The sequence below is a fragment of the Sturnus vulgaris genome, chromosome 1 (assembly GCF_052056855.1).
Source record: "Sturnus vulgaris isolate bStuVul1 chromosome 1, bStuVul1.hap1, whole genome shotgun sequence".
NCBI classification, from domain to species: Eukaryota; Metazoa; Chordata; class Aves; order Passeriformes; family Sturnidae; genus Sturnus; species Sturnus vulgaris.
The window spans coordinates 114,497,532-114,514,832 of NC_142243.1; the positions used below are offsets into that span (position 1 = coordinate 114,497,532).

A 17,301-nucleotide genomic window follows, 5' to 3' on the forward strand; every position below is an offset into this window, starting at 1 on the left:
TATGTACATATGTTCAGTCTGGGAATAATACTTAATGTTTTCATATGATTTTGTCTTCCAGAATGATTGAAGATTGTGGGAAAAGAGGAAATACCATGGCAGAAAGAAGGCAGCTGTTTGCAGAAATGCGTAAGTACTTCCTGGAAATGTTTTGCTGTGATAGACCAAGCCAGTTGCTATGCAATGTCAGTAAAATTTATGCAAGCTTTCCACCTCAAATCTCCATTGCATAAATGAGTATCATGAGACCAAAACCGCATGAAAATGGGCTGATTTGACCAAAGCAGGAAAGAGGGGTTTTCTACGTCAGATTTTTTGACTGATTTATTTAATCAGTAGTTTCTTAAGACAAAGATGATGGAATACACAGGTTGCAATGAAGAGGGATATAGTTCTCCAAAAGCTACATCTTTTCTTGGAGGTATCTGTAGTGGGTTGACTCCAGCCAGCTGCCAAACTCCCACACACTTGCTTAATCCCTAATCAGCCCCCAGTGGAATGGGAGAGAATATAGGGAGACCAAATGCAAGCAAACTCATTGCTTGAGATAAAGACTTGATTAGGGGACAGAAAGAGAGGGAAAAATTACAACAGAAACCAAGAACCAGTGATGCAAAGGTGTCTATTCCCCACTTCCTAAAAGCAGGCTACTAATGCCCAGCCAGTTACAGAACAGTGTCTGCCTTGGAAGACAAAACTCCCCACACCCATCTTTCCCTACCCCAGTTTTATTTCTGAGCATGACACTATATGGTGTGGACTAACCTTTTGGCCAGGTGGGGTCCCATCTATCCTTGCTGTGTCTCCTCCCAGCCCCTTGCCCATCCCCAGACAACCCTGGGAGGGGAAAGAGTAGGAAACAAAAAAGCCTGGGTGCTGTGCAAGCACTCTTCAGCAACAGCTGTAACACGGGTGTGTTATCAACAATTTTTAGCCACAGATCTAAAACACAGCACCACGCAGACTGCTGTAAAGAAAGTTAATTGCATCTCAGCCAGACACAGTACAGGGACTCATGTACTTCATTCCCTACTTCTGTGTAATTTTTTATAGTACCTAATGAAGGTCTGTGTTCCCTGTGTGCTAGTGTCAGGGATGTACCATGCCAGTAATGTTCCTGCAATCATCTCTGATTTCTCTTACAACCAATCCACTGTTTCTCCAGCAAATTCTGCTACATGTCAAGTTTGAGACTGTCACCCTGTTACTAGATTTACCTGGGATTTGTGTGTAATTACTAAGCTTCCTGTTGTTCGTCCCCTGCCATGTAGTGAACAATGACAGAGTATCTCCCTGACCTTTGGTGGGATACTGAGATGGGCATTACTGGGACTGGAGTTCTTGTGCATGATGAATGGCCAGGTGTGTACTGGTGAATTCAGTGTGCTCAGGACTGTTCCCTGGGAGTGAGCCCTACATCTGAGTTCTCCGAATTAAAGACTTCCCATTCAGATGGCCAACCAAGAGTTGTTTTGGCCCATTCCACAGTGTCCACTAGGTCTATTGTGCCCTGTAATTGTTTTAGTATCACATGGTGCTTGCTGTTGTAACTCATGAATATTTCTCCCTGATCTTTTCTCTGTGGTGCCCAGTGACAGGACCTGAGGAAATGGAATGAAGCTGTGTCAAGGGAGGTCTAGGTTGGATATTAGAAAAAGGTTCTTCACCCAGAGGATGGTTGGGCACTGGAACAGGCTCCCCAGGGAAGTGGTCACAGCACCAAGCCTTACAGTTCCGAAAGCATTTGGACAATACTGTCAAGCACATGGTGTGATTTTTGGGAGTATCCTGTGCAGAGCCAAGAGTTGGACTCAGTGATTCTTGTGGGTCCTTTCCAACTCAGGATGTACAGCATCTTGGACCCTTGGAGAGAGGTGGTGTACTTTAGCCAGAATCAAAAAATGTATTTGTCCATTATCAGAACATACTATAGTTTTAATTAGAATTACAGAGGGGCATTGATTTTTTATCAGCCAAAATCAGTGGCATAGGTACCATTAACTCCAATTAGTTTGAAATACTCCTAAAATATTTAGGACTTTGCTGTGAGGATTTATGGTTTGTTTCCACAGTTTTGAAGGCTGTTTTGATGTTGGATTGTTTTGGAGGAGTTAAGGAGGTGTTGGGAAAATCAGCAGTTGGAGGCAGAGGAAGGACTTTTTTCCTGTATTGTACACCAGTAGTTATAGTCTACTATTTTCTTCTTTCACATATTAGTATTTTGACATATTTACTTCAATCTGGTTTATCTCACGTGTGCTTCCCTTTTATGTTTGCCTGCCCCTGTTCCTCCACCTACTACGTATGTACACAGAGAACTGGACGTTCCAACTAGGGAAAAGGAGGGGAAAATATTAAGTCTTTGTGGAAAAACTGAATGTATTTTAGCCATATTCATAAAGCACTGAACTCTGCATTCTGAGAGCCCCTCAGATACCTCTGTGTGTGGAGAGTGTGCTTCACTGACACCGAAGTTCATCCTGGCATCACATTCAGCTGCCCCCGGCTGTGTGCAAGCCCACACCTTTAACACGTTTAACAAAAAACCGTGTGCTCCTGATGCCCTGTGTACTGTGGGCCATGTGAAGCTTCTTGACATTCTGATATGCATTACCTATGGTAATAGGTAAAGTCCACAACCTGCCAATACCAGAGGAAGAAAATTAGTAATATAAAGGCTTTTGCCAGTAGGTTCTTAGGGCCTACATCTACAAGTCTGTGATTAATACCCCACAATATTTTTATAAAGTGGGTCATGTTCCAGACTACACAAGATAAAAAAGAGGAAAAAAAGAAAAAATTAAATCCTTTTAAAAAACTTTTCAAGCCTTTTTAAGTGGAAGTTTGTCCTGAACAAGAAATAGAAGGATTTGATTCTGACTTTAGGTTTGGACCACTGAGATTTTCCCTGTATTTTGAGAGGTTCAACTTTATTTCCTTTCCTTCAGAAGAGGCATCCTTCTAGTTCCAAATTATAAACTTTTGTGCATTAATATCGTAATTGTTATCACCTTCTGTAGAGTCCCATGGTTAAAGCTTGCCTTATAACTCAAAATGCTCTGTTGGACATCAAGCTGCTAGGTATTAGTCTTACCTTAGTCTGACCTGACATGCCCATCAGAACTGATGAAGAGTTCAAAATGTACATCGCTGTTGGCACATATTATCCAGCAAGAAAACAGCAGCCAAAGTTGCAGTGTGTCCCTTTGTTATTTTTGCAAACTGCAAACAGTGTTACATGACATGAGCATATTCAAAGGAAACAAAGTGAGGCACTGCCAGGAGGCAGAAGGAAGGAGAGGCCACTGACAATCCTGTAAGGAAGTTATAAATTTGCTGTCTCATTTGTCATGCTCAGTCCTGCACATCTTTCCACTTGTTTTTCAGGACTCTCCATCATGTAAGTGATGGCATTTTTCTACAGAAGCTATTTGACAAATACATCTCTGACTGTGGCAAAATGTGAATCATGACAAAACTAAATTGTCTGTTCCAGGGTCTTACCAGCAACACCTGTTCCCCAAATAATATCAAAATAATACCATCCACTATGTGTGCAAATAGTAAAAAAGAAAAAAAAAAGCAACATTGCCTACAAATTTGTATATTTAGGATTATTACTTCCACCTCAGAAGTTCAATGAACAGACCCTCCCTTTGCTTTCAATCTTTAAATCTTGTTAAAAGGCTGAAGTTTTATAAAGGAGCACTGAAAGTTTATTGGTAGCTTTCACTAAAGTTTAGAGAGGAAAAGTTACATTCTACTTAATTTTCCTCTTAAAAAGGAAAATCTTAGTGTTGCTTTATCCTCCCTTGCACCTGTAAAGAAATTTTCCTGAAGCTGTCAGTGAGATACAAATGGAGAAGGAAAAAAATACCTGTATAATTTTAACAATAGAGGATATGATGGAAAAAACCTCACAAAATTACTTCCCATACCTGATGTTAAGTAGTCAAAGGTAATTTCTCCTAGGAGCAGATGGTGCAGCTGGAAGAAGGGAGTAGCTGGGAGCCCTGGGAAGACAGTGTGGGAGAATTTGTTCAGGGAAAGAGCAGAATCTGGGGAGAATAGAGAGTATGATTCCTATTTTCATCTCATAGGACAGAGCACATTTGAAAAGTTTGGGTCCGAAGGATGACATTGTTTAGGAAAGTGTGGGTGAGCAGTGCTGCCACAAGCAGAATGGAAGCTTCAGGCAAGATTTATCAGGGAAGGAAGCCCTCCAATTGAGTCACAAGGTGCAGAAAGGACCCCCTCACTCTGGAAACTCCTTCTCAGAGACTAGTCTGAGTAGGGCTCCATCTAGTCCTAGTCCCAGACTTGGCCAAGAGTTTATTTCTTAAGGTTGATATAGATGTAATTGATACTTTATATGACTTCATCATGCAGGATTAAGGATGGCAAACCAAATATATTTATAGGAATAATACAAATATTTAAATTATTATTATTATAACAATTAAGCTAAAATATTTTAAGCAAAATTATTTACCAGATAGTATAGATATTTGTAACTAATTATACTGGGCACTATTTATTAAATATTTTTTTTCAAAAGTAGCTTAATAATCATAAAGTATAGATTGGATTTACTAATCCATATCAACGCTTTGGGCAAATCTCTTCCACTTGGCCTCAAGAAATAACCTTGAGGGGTGTCCCCACTCCAGGGAGGAATTGCCACATACATATCTAGAAGGAGCATGTTAGAAGTCCCTGCCATTAAAAAAGGGACCTGAGCTTTTATAGTGTAAAGTCGAATGTTTCTAGGCTATGTATGCCAGCTCAGCAGCTTTAGGTAAGTTATCAGTACTATCACGTGTTGCTTCCTTTATCAGGAACTTTGTGTGCCACATCCTCACCAGTGCTGATTTTTGTCAGGCAAGACTGTTTTTCATGTCCCTAGAAGGTTTAGCTTTGGCATTGTGGGGTCAGGCTGGTCTCAGCATTCCTGAACACCTAAAGCAGCATGACCCACCTTCTCCATCCATCACTGATAACTTAGGCAAATGAGAGAAAATCTGAGCTGTTTTACCACCACTTAGACAGAGTATCCTGCTGCATATGTGGCCACTTGTTCAGCAGTTCAGCTGAGAAATCTTAGAGCATTTAGGAAGCTTGTGTAAAAGCAGGGCTGTATTTCACTCCTCTTACATCCTGACTGCACTTTGCTTGGATGAGTTTGTTGGACACTGCCAGGTTCTGCCCCCGTACTGGCCCCTGTGTACTGTCCTTGTTTGTGAGGTAGCTGCCACTTAGTTTGTTCCCATCTCTTGGACAGCTGCTTTGGAAATCTTACTGGATCTTTACATTGCAGCAGCCAGGGCCAAGCTTTGTGCAGAGCATAGAGCTGACCCTCTGAGGTCTCCACTGCAGAGAATATACATCCACAAAATGGAGAAAGGCTTTACACCCCTTGTCATTGCACCCTTCTGCGGATTGTCTTAAATCTTTATGTTTCAGCACAGTATGTTTTCTGATTTGGCTTGCTGGCAATACCTTGCTCTGGTTTGGCATGTCAGCTAAAGATATTTGTTATGAGCTTTTTTTGCTAAATATTAAAATTCTACTGAGGTTTTCCCTGCTGTTGGAGCCTGGCCAGTGTGTCTTTTAGCCTGCAGCTTGACCAGATTGTTCTTCAAAGTGACAGACACAGTGGGCTGACTATTCCTTGCCTTCCTTTATAAAATTCTTTTAACACTGTAGTTCCTGACATTCCCCTTGTTACTCCTCACTCCTCTCTACTCTCTCTGCAAAGGAAAGAGCCTTGAAAATTGTTAAATGGAGGCAGCTCATGTGTCCTCTTTGTTCTCTGTCTTCCCTGCTAGCAAAGATACTCACAGGTCATATTCCATACAAATGTCACCGTTCTTCTCTTCCACTAGGGGCTCAGGATCTGGATCGCATCCGTTTGTCCACCTACCGAACAGCGTGCAAGCTTAGATTTGTTCAGAAGAAATGCAACTGTAAGTATGCCAGCACTTCTTTCACCTACCATTTCACAAGCTTTCCACTGCACTCCCTGGTGTCCTTCACACCACTGACAAACTAGGACTGTGTGATCTGGCATTGCAAAGCACACTAATTAGAGTGCCTGCACAGACTTCAGATATTAACCTGTTTACGTGAGGAACTTGCCTCAAATATGCCAGGGATTTGGTCATAGAAGGCTGCGTCAGGATACAGGCCACAACTTTAATTAATAAGTATGTTAATTGCATTCTCCAGTGTTCTTGTGAAATAGCATTTGTGAGTGTCAGCAGGGCCCTGCAAATTAAATGCTTTTATAGCAGCTCTGTGAGAAAAATGCTGCTTGTAGTCCTCTTTCATTTAGGGTGCAGCAAAGTGCAGTGTTGGTCAGACCCCTCTATTTCCAGAAGGCCAGGTAGACACAGCTCTTCTGAGAGAGTGAAGCTGCTTGTAATCTCTGTGTATGTGTCTTACTCCCTCTAGGCTTTATTGGGAAATTTCCCACTTGATTAGTGACTTTTTTAAACTTCTCTTCTGAGATTCAGTCTTTTTCCCTTTACAGCTGCATTTTCTATTAGCACAGTCATGTGCTGTGAGCTTTAAAGGGGAAATACATATAAAATCTATAATGAAGTGTATCCTTTCTTCTCCATCCAAAATAGTATGCAAATACTTAAAAGGGAAGGTTTGGGTATATGTGCTTTACTGGACCTTTCCACACCAACTTAAATAAAAATCTTAACCAAGGGCACTCTTGTCAGCAGTAGCAGCAGGGATAGGACCAACACAGAGAAAACAAGTGGGTTTTAGTCCTCACATATAGATTAGAATGACAACCTGGCTGTGCTTGTGCTACACACAGTGGTAAGTATGTTAAAAAATGCTCACTGTAGATAGAAATTTACTGCTCTGTTAAGTTCCTAGTTTCGGGGCTACATCTGTCTGTGTTACAGAAATGTTTACTTATGCTGTCCAAACATACTGAAGAGGCCGAGTTGTGATGGAAAAATATTTTGGAGAGTATTTACTGTGTTATTAGCCATGGAGCTGATTGTTTAATGACTTTTGTAGCACACTTCTCGTATTTTTAATATGTCCTTAGCTGAAGTATGAATTGAAGGTTTGGTACCACATTATAAGCAGTCTGCCAGACACAAAACCCAGGGGGGTTTAGTACCTGCCCAGCAGCTGGCATCTCCCATTCAGGAGCAAATGTGTTGAAAGACACATTATTATGTTGTATTCGGTTGTTTATTTTTTAAAATCTTGTGTTTAGGAGGATGGCATTTTCACTTCTTTTTCATGCTGACAGAATACAGTAGTCTGAGGTGACAAAAATATCCAATTAAATGGATGGTGATAGCAAAGTATGTATGCAAGTGCATGCAAAGCAAATGAAAAAAACCTGACAGGTAACAATAGCTTCACTGCTGGGAGTGTCTGGCTGGCTGCAGATATACTGGTTGTTAATCTTAATTTTGTGCCTCTTATTTATCAACTGTGATCTGCTTTTTGTCCAACTGTTGGTTCTCTTCGTAGAGAATTAGTGCAGGTGCCCTGCAGTTTCCCAGCTTGTGCCAAGTTGCTCATGGACAGGACTTAGCTTCTGGTCTCCACTGATAACCTAGGAGTAATTTGCTGATCTTATTTAAAGATTTATACTGTAACAATATCTTCTTAAGGAAAAAAAATAAAAGGAGAAACTTAAAATGCCATCCTAAGTATTAGGTTCTGGGCAGCTTAAGGAATAAGTTGCTGCTCTGGAGCAGGGTAGATTGTGTGTCTTTTCAGCATCAAGTACAGTTTTCTTCATTATTTCGAGTAGACTGCTACTCTCCCAGATGGGTTTCTCTTATCAATGGGAAAAGAAGTAATTCATTCTCCTGACAGGTATTCAGGCAATGGCTGTCCAAGAAAGAGCTGCTAAAAGAAGCACTGAACTGAGCACTGCCCTTGAAATGGTTAATATCAGACCTCTGGCTCATGTCAGCTACTGTTTTGGGTTTGTTTTTTACCCCCTACAGATATTGTCATTATGCAGCACCCAACAGTAATGAGACAAAAAAGAAAAAGGAATCATGGGAGGGAAAAAGCCTTTCTGCTGAAACTGGTTCATATAGGGTAGAGTTTCACAAGAAAAAGCTCAGAGACAGTTCTGCTCCACTCTCAGTGCATAGCACTTCCTGTCACTCAGGCCATCCTTGTCTTCTTTCAACGATGCTCTCCTGCCCTGCCCTGGCACACTGGCCCAGACTTACTAGGGAAAAATTGCTTGGAAAGACTGTATTTGAGGGGTTCTTTTAGATTTAATTGAATAAATTGCAGAGAGCTGCTCTTGGCTACAGGCTGAAGGTGTATGAGGATGGAAGCAGAGAGCTGCTTTGAGTGCCAGAAGTGTTTGTTCCAAGGAAAGCAGAGCAGAGGCTTTATTAGCACCATCTTTTTTACCCGGAGGTGCCCATTAGCATAGGCAGTCATGGGATATCGTTTAACAGGCAGCCACACTTATCACACACAGTGCACTGTTTGTTTCTGCTGCCTTTAATGCAGACACAGGTTCATCTCCTGGCCTCCCTTTGTGAATTCTTCTCTCAGTACAAAAGCGGTTTTTTTTCTGAAACCTTCAGCAGCAGGCTGTTTTACTGGCAAAGTAGGCAGTGTGCAATGGGCAAAAATCATATTCTGAGAGCCATTCTCTCTTGCAGAATTTCTCCTGAAACTAGTTAAATTATCTGGGCAAAAATTACAGAGAAAATGACAGTTTACCACCTTTTACCAAGATACCACTACATATGTTGCACCTTGAGTACTGCCACTGTTGATCAAATAATTTGCTTTGTGGAATTTTTTCATTTTCATAAGAAGAAGATTTCTTTGCAGATATTTAGCCAGCAGTCTTCAAAATTGCAAATAAATATCTTTCTGATAATTCTGTAAAGCTTTGGAAAAATACTCTGTGTGTGGGAATTATTTCTTTTATGAAAATGCCCCTGAGCATTTTAAAGTGTCAGTTTAAATACAGTGGTCAAAATTTGAAAAATCATTATCAATCACTGCAATTATTTGTAAACAGGATGGAATTTAATCCAATCCAGCCTTGTTCTTCAGAAAAGCAAAAAATTCTTCTTAAGGACTCATAAAAAACGTAGATAAATTCGAAAAATATCTGATGTTATCTTTCAAAGAAAAATTCCTGAAAATTTAAGCATTCCTCTTTACCTAAGTTAACACTGCAAATAAATAAATAATAATAACATTTACAAATTATTGTTGCCACACCTCTGAATCTGCTAAGTGCCCAAATGTGGTATTCAATGTGTGACAAAAGTCCCAAAAGCAGGAGACATGTGGAATTCTGAATGCAGAAATCCTAAAAGCTGGGAAACCTTGTTAATTCACCATGAATATAAACTAAATTTATTCTTCTTATTTCTGCTGACAGTTTCTAAAATTGGAAATAATGAAAAGAGAAACTCTGTAGGTAATGTAGGTACTTTTGAGAATGTGGTGGGTATAAAAAGAGATAATTGCAGACTACTTGCTGATTGCTTTGCAGAATTCCTGTAGCAATAGACCTGTTGCAATAGCAATAGTCTTCCCTTAGTTATAAATACCAGCACAAGGCATAGATGCCTTTTCTGGAAAATAAAAAAAAAAGAAAAAAATCAAATAAATACTGAAGTCTTGACCAGATACTGAGATTTGGCATGAATAATGCCAAATGAATGCAAAGAGTTGTGGACAGATGGACCTTGGAGAACACATTGCTGGTGATTATGTCATCATGAAATCCCAGAATGTAAAAGTCAGGAGTGTGTGAGCTGACTGTGGCCACTTGACTGGTGGATGGTGTTGGATGTACTCTTGGAAACAGCAGCATCCTAATCATTTGAGGCTAAATTTCATTATTTGGGGTAATAAAAGCAACTAGGAAGCAGGTACAGAAACCCGATCAAACATGCTACATACTTATTCCAGTCTGTACTGTACAAAATATACCGAATAGGAATACCTGACTTTGTCATACAGATTTTCTAAATGTGCTTTAAAGGTAGTCCCAGATAGTGCACACTGCAAGAATCAAGGAGGGAGATGGAAAAACTACAGGTGAGCACTGTGAGGTCTGAAACAGCCACAGAATTTGAAAGCCCTGTGAGCCAGTGTTCTCTCACCAAGTCAAGCAGGAGAGTCTTGTCCTTGACTCGGCTGCCAGTGCATCAGAGCAGGCTTTGGAGCACCTGAGTACATTCTCAGCAAACCTAACTCCTGCTCAGAGCCCCTTACTGTCAGGAAAATACTGTCTTGGCAAGGCTGATTTGCTGCTGTTTATCCATGGCATCCAGACACAGAAGCATCTTAGGCTTTCCTAAAACAAGGATGAAAGATCAATGACAGCAGTTAGACCTATCTCTCGACATTCACCAGTATCTGGAACCACCAAACCCCACAGTTTATAATTATCCCCAGTGATCATTGTGCAGTTGATTTATTTTAATACTTCTTTCTCAGTGAATTTATTAACATGCTGAGATGAAATACCATGTTCACATGCAAATTCCCTCTGGGGTATGGTGACAACCAGAAGTAGGACATAACATATCATAATCAAAACCATTATACCATTAAATATCACTCACTAATACAGAACTGTGTGGCTGGAAAACTGCTGCTGTCCTTGATGAACTATCCTAAATGTGTTGTGAGATCATTCTGTGACTGTCTGAAAAAGCAGACTTTGCTGATTTCCCTAGATCAGAATAAATCATTGACAGTTGAAAGTGTGAATCAAAAGCAGTGCTGGTGATGGTAACATGTGGCTTAATTAATGCAGACATAAAGAGAGCTTGTTTTTCTGGCAGTATAATCTCAACACCTTAGGGTGTTGGTGTCTTTGTTTCTCCCTTTAATATTGTTTTAGTGTGAGTGATTTTTTTTTTTTATTCTTTTGGCCTATCCAGGTTGTAGTACAGCAGTTTCCACATAGGGAGCACGTCTGCCATGACTCTGATGTAAATTTTCTGTATGTCCAAGGCAGTCTCCTCCACCTTTACCTTCTCTTTGTTCTGCTTCCTCTGGGCTTGTGTACTCACAGCTGTGGCATGTAGGCATGTCAGCTTAACCTCCATACATGTTTTTGGGTACTTCCCTGATCTGATCTGCCTTTTTGTGTTTGTTTTAAGTTAGGATAATTTCTCCCCTCCTGAAATGTAATAATTTCCTAGTGAAAATGAATGATAGTTACTGTAAATACATTAATTTTAGGTGATTTTCTTAAAGCTCTTTTCTGTCTGTATACTCTTAGACATCCTGTAATGCTATAGCAAGCTGCTGAAAATGGTTTTGTCCTAGAAACTGACAGTCTAGGTATGAAATTATGAGATCAGCCTGTATGAGCTACTGGCCCCCATCATCATGGCAAGCAATTTTTTAAAAAATATTTTATTTAACCTAAATAAAATTGCTAAGGTTTGGGGTTTGACTGTACTTTTTCTATGCTGGGCTGACAAAGTATCATTTTATCCCATCCTATTCACTATGCCATTCACCACAAAATGAAAAGTCACAATATCTGGTACTTGTCATAAAAGTAAGTCTTGATTCCACGCTGGAAATGGTGCATGACCTTTGTGTTATCCAGTGGCTGAGGAAGTTGACATCCAGGTTCAGCTTTCTTCTGCATGGAAAATCTGTGCTGATATTACACATCCAAAAGAGTTCCCTAAACATAAGGCTAGAGGACACTCACAAGTGTCTGTCCTGCTGATGTTTAACCACCAAATCCTTCATCTTTCCATGTTGATTGATTTAGGACCATGTAGCTGCTTCTCTTTACTCAAATGAGGCCTCTTGCCAGCGTAGTATAAAGACATTCATCCTTTGACTCAGTGAGTATTGATTTTCTCAAATGTGAAATAGAGTGCACAACAAACGTGCAAAGGTGCAAGAATCCCATGAAGATCCCTGCCATGGCAGGAGGTACTCACTGTCACTGTCCTGCCTTTTGCATCCCAAGAACTGTATAACCCATGCAATTTTGTACTTGCCCTTCTTTTTCTTTTACTCAGGAAACTTACCATCAGAAGCAGAGCCACCAAATTATGATGATTTACAGAATTGTTTAGATAAATAATTTAATCCTTCATCACTGTAGTTTCCATGGTTAGTGCTCTGTTCTCATTGTTGGGTTTTATCCTGTTTCTCGTTTCATCTTGGAAGCAATAAAGCGCAAGATAGTTTCAGGCTGGGTCACAGAGCAATCAGACTGAATGACAAGCAGTGTTGCCTACTTGAGAAGTGCAAAAGGTCTGCTTGGCTTCAATTTGAAGCAATCTGCCTCTTGAATTTGTGATCATGGGATTCTCATATTCTTCTAAACCCTGAGTGATGAGTATTATATGAGATTTGCTTAAAATCCTATAATTTGGAAAGAAAATCACCATTTTTTACATTCTTACTTTTGTTTTTCATTGTTGGCCACCTTGGATATTCCATGATCTGCTTATTACTATTACATAAAGGTAGAGGCTGGAAATATTAGTCGTGTTCTTTGTTTTCTATTTTAATGAAAGCCGATTCTTAAAAGTTCCCTTATAGTGAGTGACATTATTCACATGGCTCCAAGAGGTACAGCTTTAAAAAAAAGCCACTCTATATTACAAGAGTCATGATACCATTGTGTAAGTTACTAATTCTGGTATCCTGCAGTATTTGAAGAATGGAAAGAGAGATGAGTTAATGATTTTAAAAACTTTTTTGTTCCTTTGTCTTCTCCAATGACTTAGAGACTAAATGCTTCTGGAATTGCTAGTACTGTTCCATATGGGTTTCCAGGCAACTATGGAAAAAGGATGCATATATTATACATTCTTCATTATGCATCAATTATTTAATCAAAAGTTCAAAAGGGCTTGATTTAGCATATTCCCTGCAGACAAATCCTTAGTCTGTAAGTGTTCGCTCAGAGCACAATATCCTGAAAATAGATTCAGATTTTCTTTTCCTTTCAACTGTAAAAGTTTATTAATATGCTTGACAATCATAATAGCTGTTAGAGAGCTGGCATATAACCTGTATATTTGGCATGTTCATTGAGGGACTGCTGTTCAGTCTTTTCTTCAGTGTTAGCGTGAAGTGTACTCTTGTTATATAAGAGGCTTGTGTTATCTCAGATGTCCCTGAGTATTTGCTCTTAAAGGCTGCCACTGCAAGTCTGTCTCATCCAAGAGTGAGACAAGAACCATTGGTTATTTGGAATTAATTTTAATGTCAAAAGAATGGAACAAGGATATGTACCTTAAAACTCTTACATTCTCAGTTGCTTAGAGATTGATTTTTCAAACATACCCATGATCCCAAGTGACTCCTGTTGAAAACAGGAGTTGCAGAAGATTGTCAGCTAATATTATTTTGTCCTTTAAAGAGGAAGATGACTGATTTGGCTTTCTTTAAGTCAGAAGTTGACAGACACGTGGCCTAGGTCACCTCACAAGTATACCTAGATGCTGCCCTCTGCTACAGAGGTGGCACATCTCTGCCTGAATCCAGACAGCTTTTGTAATTGGATCATAGCTGAAAATCTCTTCCTACTGACTTCCTGAACTCTGTGAAGACTGCCATTCACTGTGCTATTTCTGATGGCTTTCCTGATGAACATGTAAGGTTGGACAGTCTGTTCTGTTCCCTGTTCATGTCTCTGAACATCTGCTGCTGGAATAGGCATCCCTCACCTTTGTCTGACAGCCTTTGGCTTAGTTTCCCCAAGCCAGAAAGTTTTTGTATCCTATTTCACTTTGGTCCTCTTAATAAATATTTCAAACAAAAGAAATTTATTATTATTATTATTATTATTATTATTATTATTATCATCATCATCATCATCTTGGTAATCTTGTAGCCAGTCTACAAATTGCAAAATGTACGTAGACATACTGTTTAATGGAAACCAACCAATACCTTGGTGATCACAGAATCACTGTATCTTCTGATTCTTTGCATGAGAACTTTTTCTTCTTTCACCCTCATGTTTTCCCTCAATCTGTAGCTGTGTATTTAAGTCTCCTTCACTATTTCCCTGTCCCTTTTTCAGCTTCGTGTCATTACCTGTGGCATTTGCTTTATCTTTGACTTCTCTGCAACCCTCATTCGCTTGTCTGCCCTCTCTTTTCCTGTTATTGTCTTGGTTCCAAGAACCTTTTTTCAGGCAAACCCTCTCTTACACTTGAGCCTTTGTTCCCTTTCCTTGGGCTGTTCTTGTCTGTCCTGTTTGGGTCTTCTGCTGGGTCTGCCCTGATGTCACATGAGCACCTCCATAATGTGTCAGAGTGCATTAAGCAGTGTGACTTAATGCCTGTCACATATGGGTCATTCTCTCGGGGTTTTTTCTGTATGACATCCTCTTTATGTGGCAGGGGGGAAAAGAAGTAACAAGTCATCTTTGGAGCAGTTATCAGTGAGTTTGGTGATTGTGGTCCTTTGTTCCTAAGGACCTTCATCTTGACGCCCTGTGTCTCCATTCTGGACTCAAAGCAGTTATTCTTGAGGAGTCATACATGAGCTCAGCCTGTACATACATGTTTTCTGCAGAGACTAAGGGACAGTATTTATGTACTTGCAGATTCCTGACAGGATAAGCTGGACTATTTTGCCCAATACATGTGTTGTAGCATTGCATTCACAGAATCACAGAATTATTTAGGTTGGAAAAAACCACCAAGATCATCAAGTCCAACCTTTGACCCATCACTGTCTTGTCAACTACGCCAAAGCACTTAGTACCACGTCCAGACGTTTCTTGAACACCCCCAGGGGTGGTGACTCCACCAACTAAGTCCCTGGGCAGCCTGTTCCAATGCTTAACAACCCTTTCAGTAAATAAATTCCTCCTCATGTTTTGAACTCCTTCATTGCATTTGCCAAGCTGGGAATTTTGCTGAACTTTTTTTACCCTGGTTTTTAAGCCATCAGTCAGCTCAGAAGGAGAGAAGGAGAAGGAGTAGTCACTACACAGCTTTCCTCCACCTTAACCACACAGTCTGCACCATCTTCCTGCCTAAACAGTGGTCTCCATCACAACCTGACACAGAAAGTCTGATCTGTCTCCAGCCATTCCTCGTTCCTGTCTCCAGTAACTTTTACAAGTAAGCCCACTGTGAAGCCAGCCACAGCCAGTGGTGAAAGTTCTCAGTGATTATGGGATTCTTCAAGGTGATGACAGCAAACAGTCCCCAGAAGGAAAGTCAGAATGTGGGACCCGATGTCATTTTTATTATAATTCTCTCCTTCTGTAGTTCCCAAAGAGTGTCTTTTTGCATGCTCATTTTCAGTTACATCAAAAGTTTGGGTAACTCTAGTAATAGAAATCAACTTCATAACACCCAGAATATTCATAAAGAAGCTTTAACTTAGCCATTATATCATATTTTAATGCATCTAGTTTTATTTTCATTAATTCTTAGTGGAAGATTTCATACAGCAAATATCTGATATGCCAGGACAAATTGTGAAAACAGAAGATGTTGGCTCTAAAAATAATTTCCTGCTTTTATAAGTGTGAAGAGACTGCACAATATAATGTCCTCAGTGAGTATTGTTATTAATACACTTCTGGGTCTCTACACAATGAACATTCAGCTTCCTGGCATTAATGTTTGTGATATACAATGGCTTTACAGAGGCCATTTTCTTTGTGCTGAATCAAGGCATTCCTAGGCTGAATTCAGACTGAGTTGTATCTATGATACTATTTTTGACTGCAGAGGTTTTCTAGCAGGGTGTTTGGCCCTTTAACCGAGAAAAGTGTAGGCTAATTCCACAGAAGTTCTCTCTCTACTCAGCCTTTTCTTTGTCCATGTGGATGGATAGATGGATGTCTCCTTTCCTGACAGGGAGTAAATTGAAAGTAACTCTTTTGAACTCATTGACATCACTATGGCACAAAGGAAAGAATGAATCAGTCTCTCAGTGTGTATTGTTTGAGGAGGTTGAACTCAATTTCTGATAAATGAAGTTGACACTAGTATCATACTGCATCTCTTGTAAAGGTCCTGATCTTCCCCAAGCTTAATTTTCCACAGTTCATTCATCTCTATTTTGCCTTGAAACTCTTTATTTTGTCTTGGATTTGCAGGATATCTTTAAGGACTACGTGTGTAAAATAAAGGATGACAGATAAGTGGCCATGTACATTGAGACTCTTACTCCATCTAGGGGCCCTGACAACATCATTAAAGAGCTTCTGTTACACACAGGGGAAGGATAGATGTGTGAAACTTCACCTAAATCTCATTTATCTGCCATTTCACATTCTGCAGTCTTGTTGCCTTTCTCCGTGTTGCTGATTGTTGAGCTATGTTTGTATCAACTGGAGTTTTTCTCCTTGGCCTAGTCTTTACTTCCTCAAGAGATGTGAAGTTTTAGAGCATGTTATTTTAAGGGGAGACACTGCAGTTGCCTTCTGGTTTGGGAATACTGAAGGAATCGGCTGGGGAAGTGGAGCACTGACCCACTCTTGCAGAAGACACTGCTTTGAATGTGAGTAATGTCAGGAGAGAAAATCTGGAAAGATTGTGTTAACACAAAGACAGAGTTTAGTCAAATATTCTGGATAGTTTCTCTGAATAAGAGGCTGTTTACTCAAATGAAATTGATACCCCAGAAGTGGATATTCCAGATACCAGGATCTATCTTTCCCACTTTCCAAGCTGATTATAGCTCATACTGCAGAATATTTTGTGGCAAATAAATTGCATTGCTTTCGAATGTAATGCGTGATTAAATACCTATGAAAGCTGGAACCTATGACAGTAATTAGCAACTTGATTACCAATCTCAGCAAAAGGTTAAATAAGATCAGTCTGAACTGTCCTTATGACTTCAGGCATAAGATGCTTTTTCACCAAAGTCCTGTGTGTCACGTGAATGTCCTGCTTCATAGCAGTGCTCTCACTCTCAACAGCTGAAATTGATGCTGAGATTTTGTCCCAAGAACCCCCTGAACGGAACCAAACTCTTCAGAAGAGAGAAGCATATGTTGATAGTCTGTCTCTTCTGCTCTGGAGATGAAAAAGGCAGTTGTGGTATCAGACTGTTTACCCAAGCATTAAGTTCAGCTTAAGTATTTCTCTAATTATTTTAAATAGATGAAAATGTTATGGGTCAAATTCAGTCCACATTACATAAGAAAATATTTCAATTAATAGAATAAGGATCAGGTTAAGAAATTGCATATATGTAAAATATCACATATTTTATATTCAAGAAAGTGCACAATTCATCTTCCCATTAGTATTATGTACCTTGTGTTGCTATTTACAGTCTGGCCAACCCTAAATG

The 17,301-nt window shown here is 39.8% G+C and overlaps 1 protein-coding gene across 9 annotated transcripts in view; it reads left to right on the forward strand.

Moving 5' to 3' along the window:
* Positions 1 to 17,301, forward strand: part of DTNA (dystrobrevin alpha) — a 221,195-nt gene that overhangs the window by 124,610 nt on the left and 79,284 nt on the right. For all 9 annotated transcript variants that reach the window (XM_088174570.1, XM_088174556.1, XM_088174548.1 and 6 more), the window contains 2 exons: positions 62 to 129; positions 5,886 to 5,966. In XM_088174570.1, coding sequence (XP_088030696.1) covers positions 63 to 129; positions 5,886 to 5,966 — 148 coding nt within the window. In that variant the 5' untranslated portion in view covers position 62. The remainder of the gene's footprint in view (positions 1 to 61; positions 130 to 5,885; positions 5,967 to 17,301) is intronic.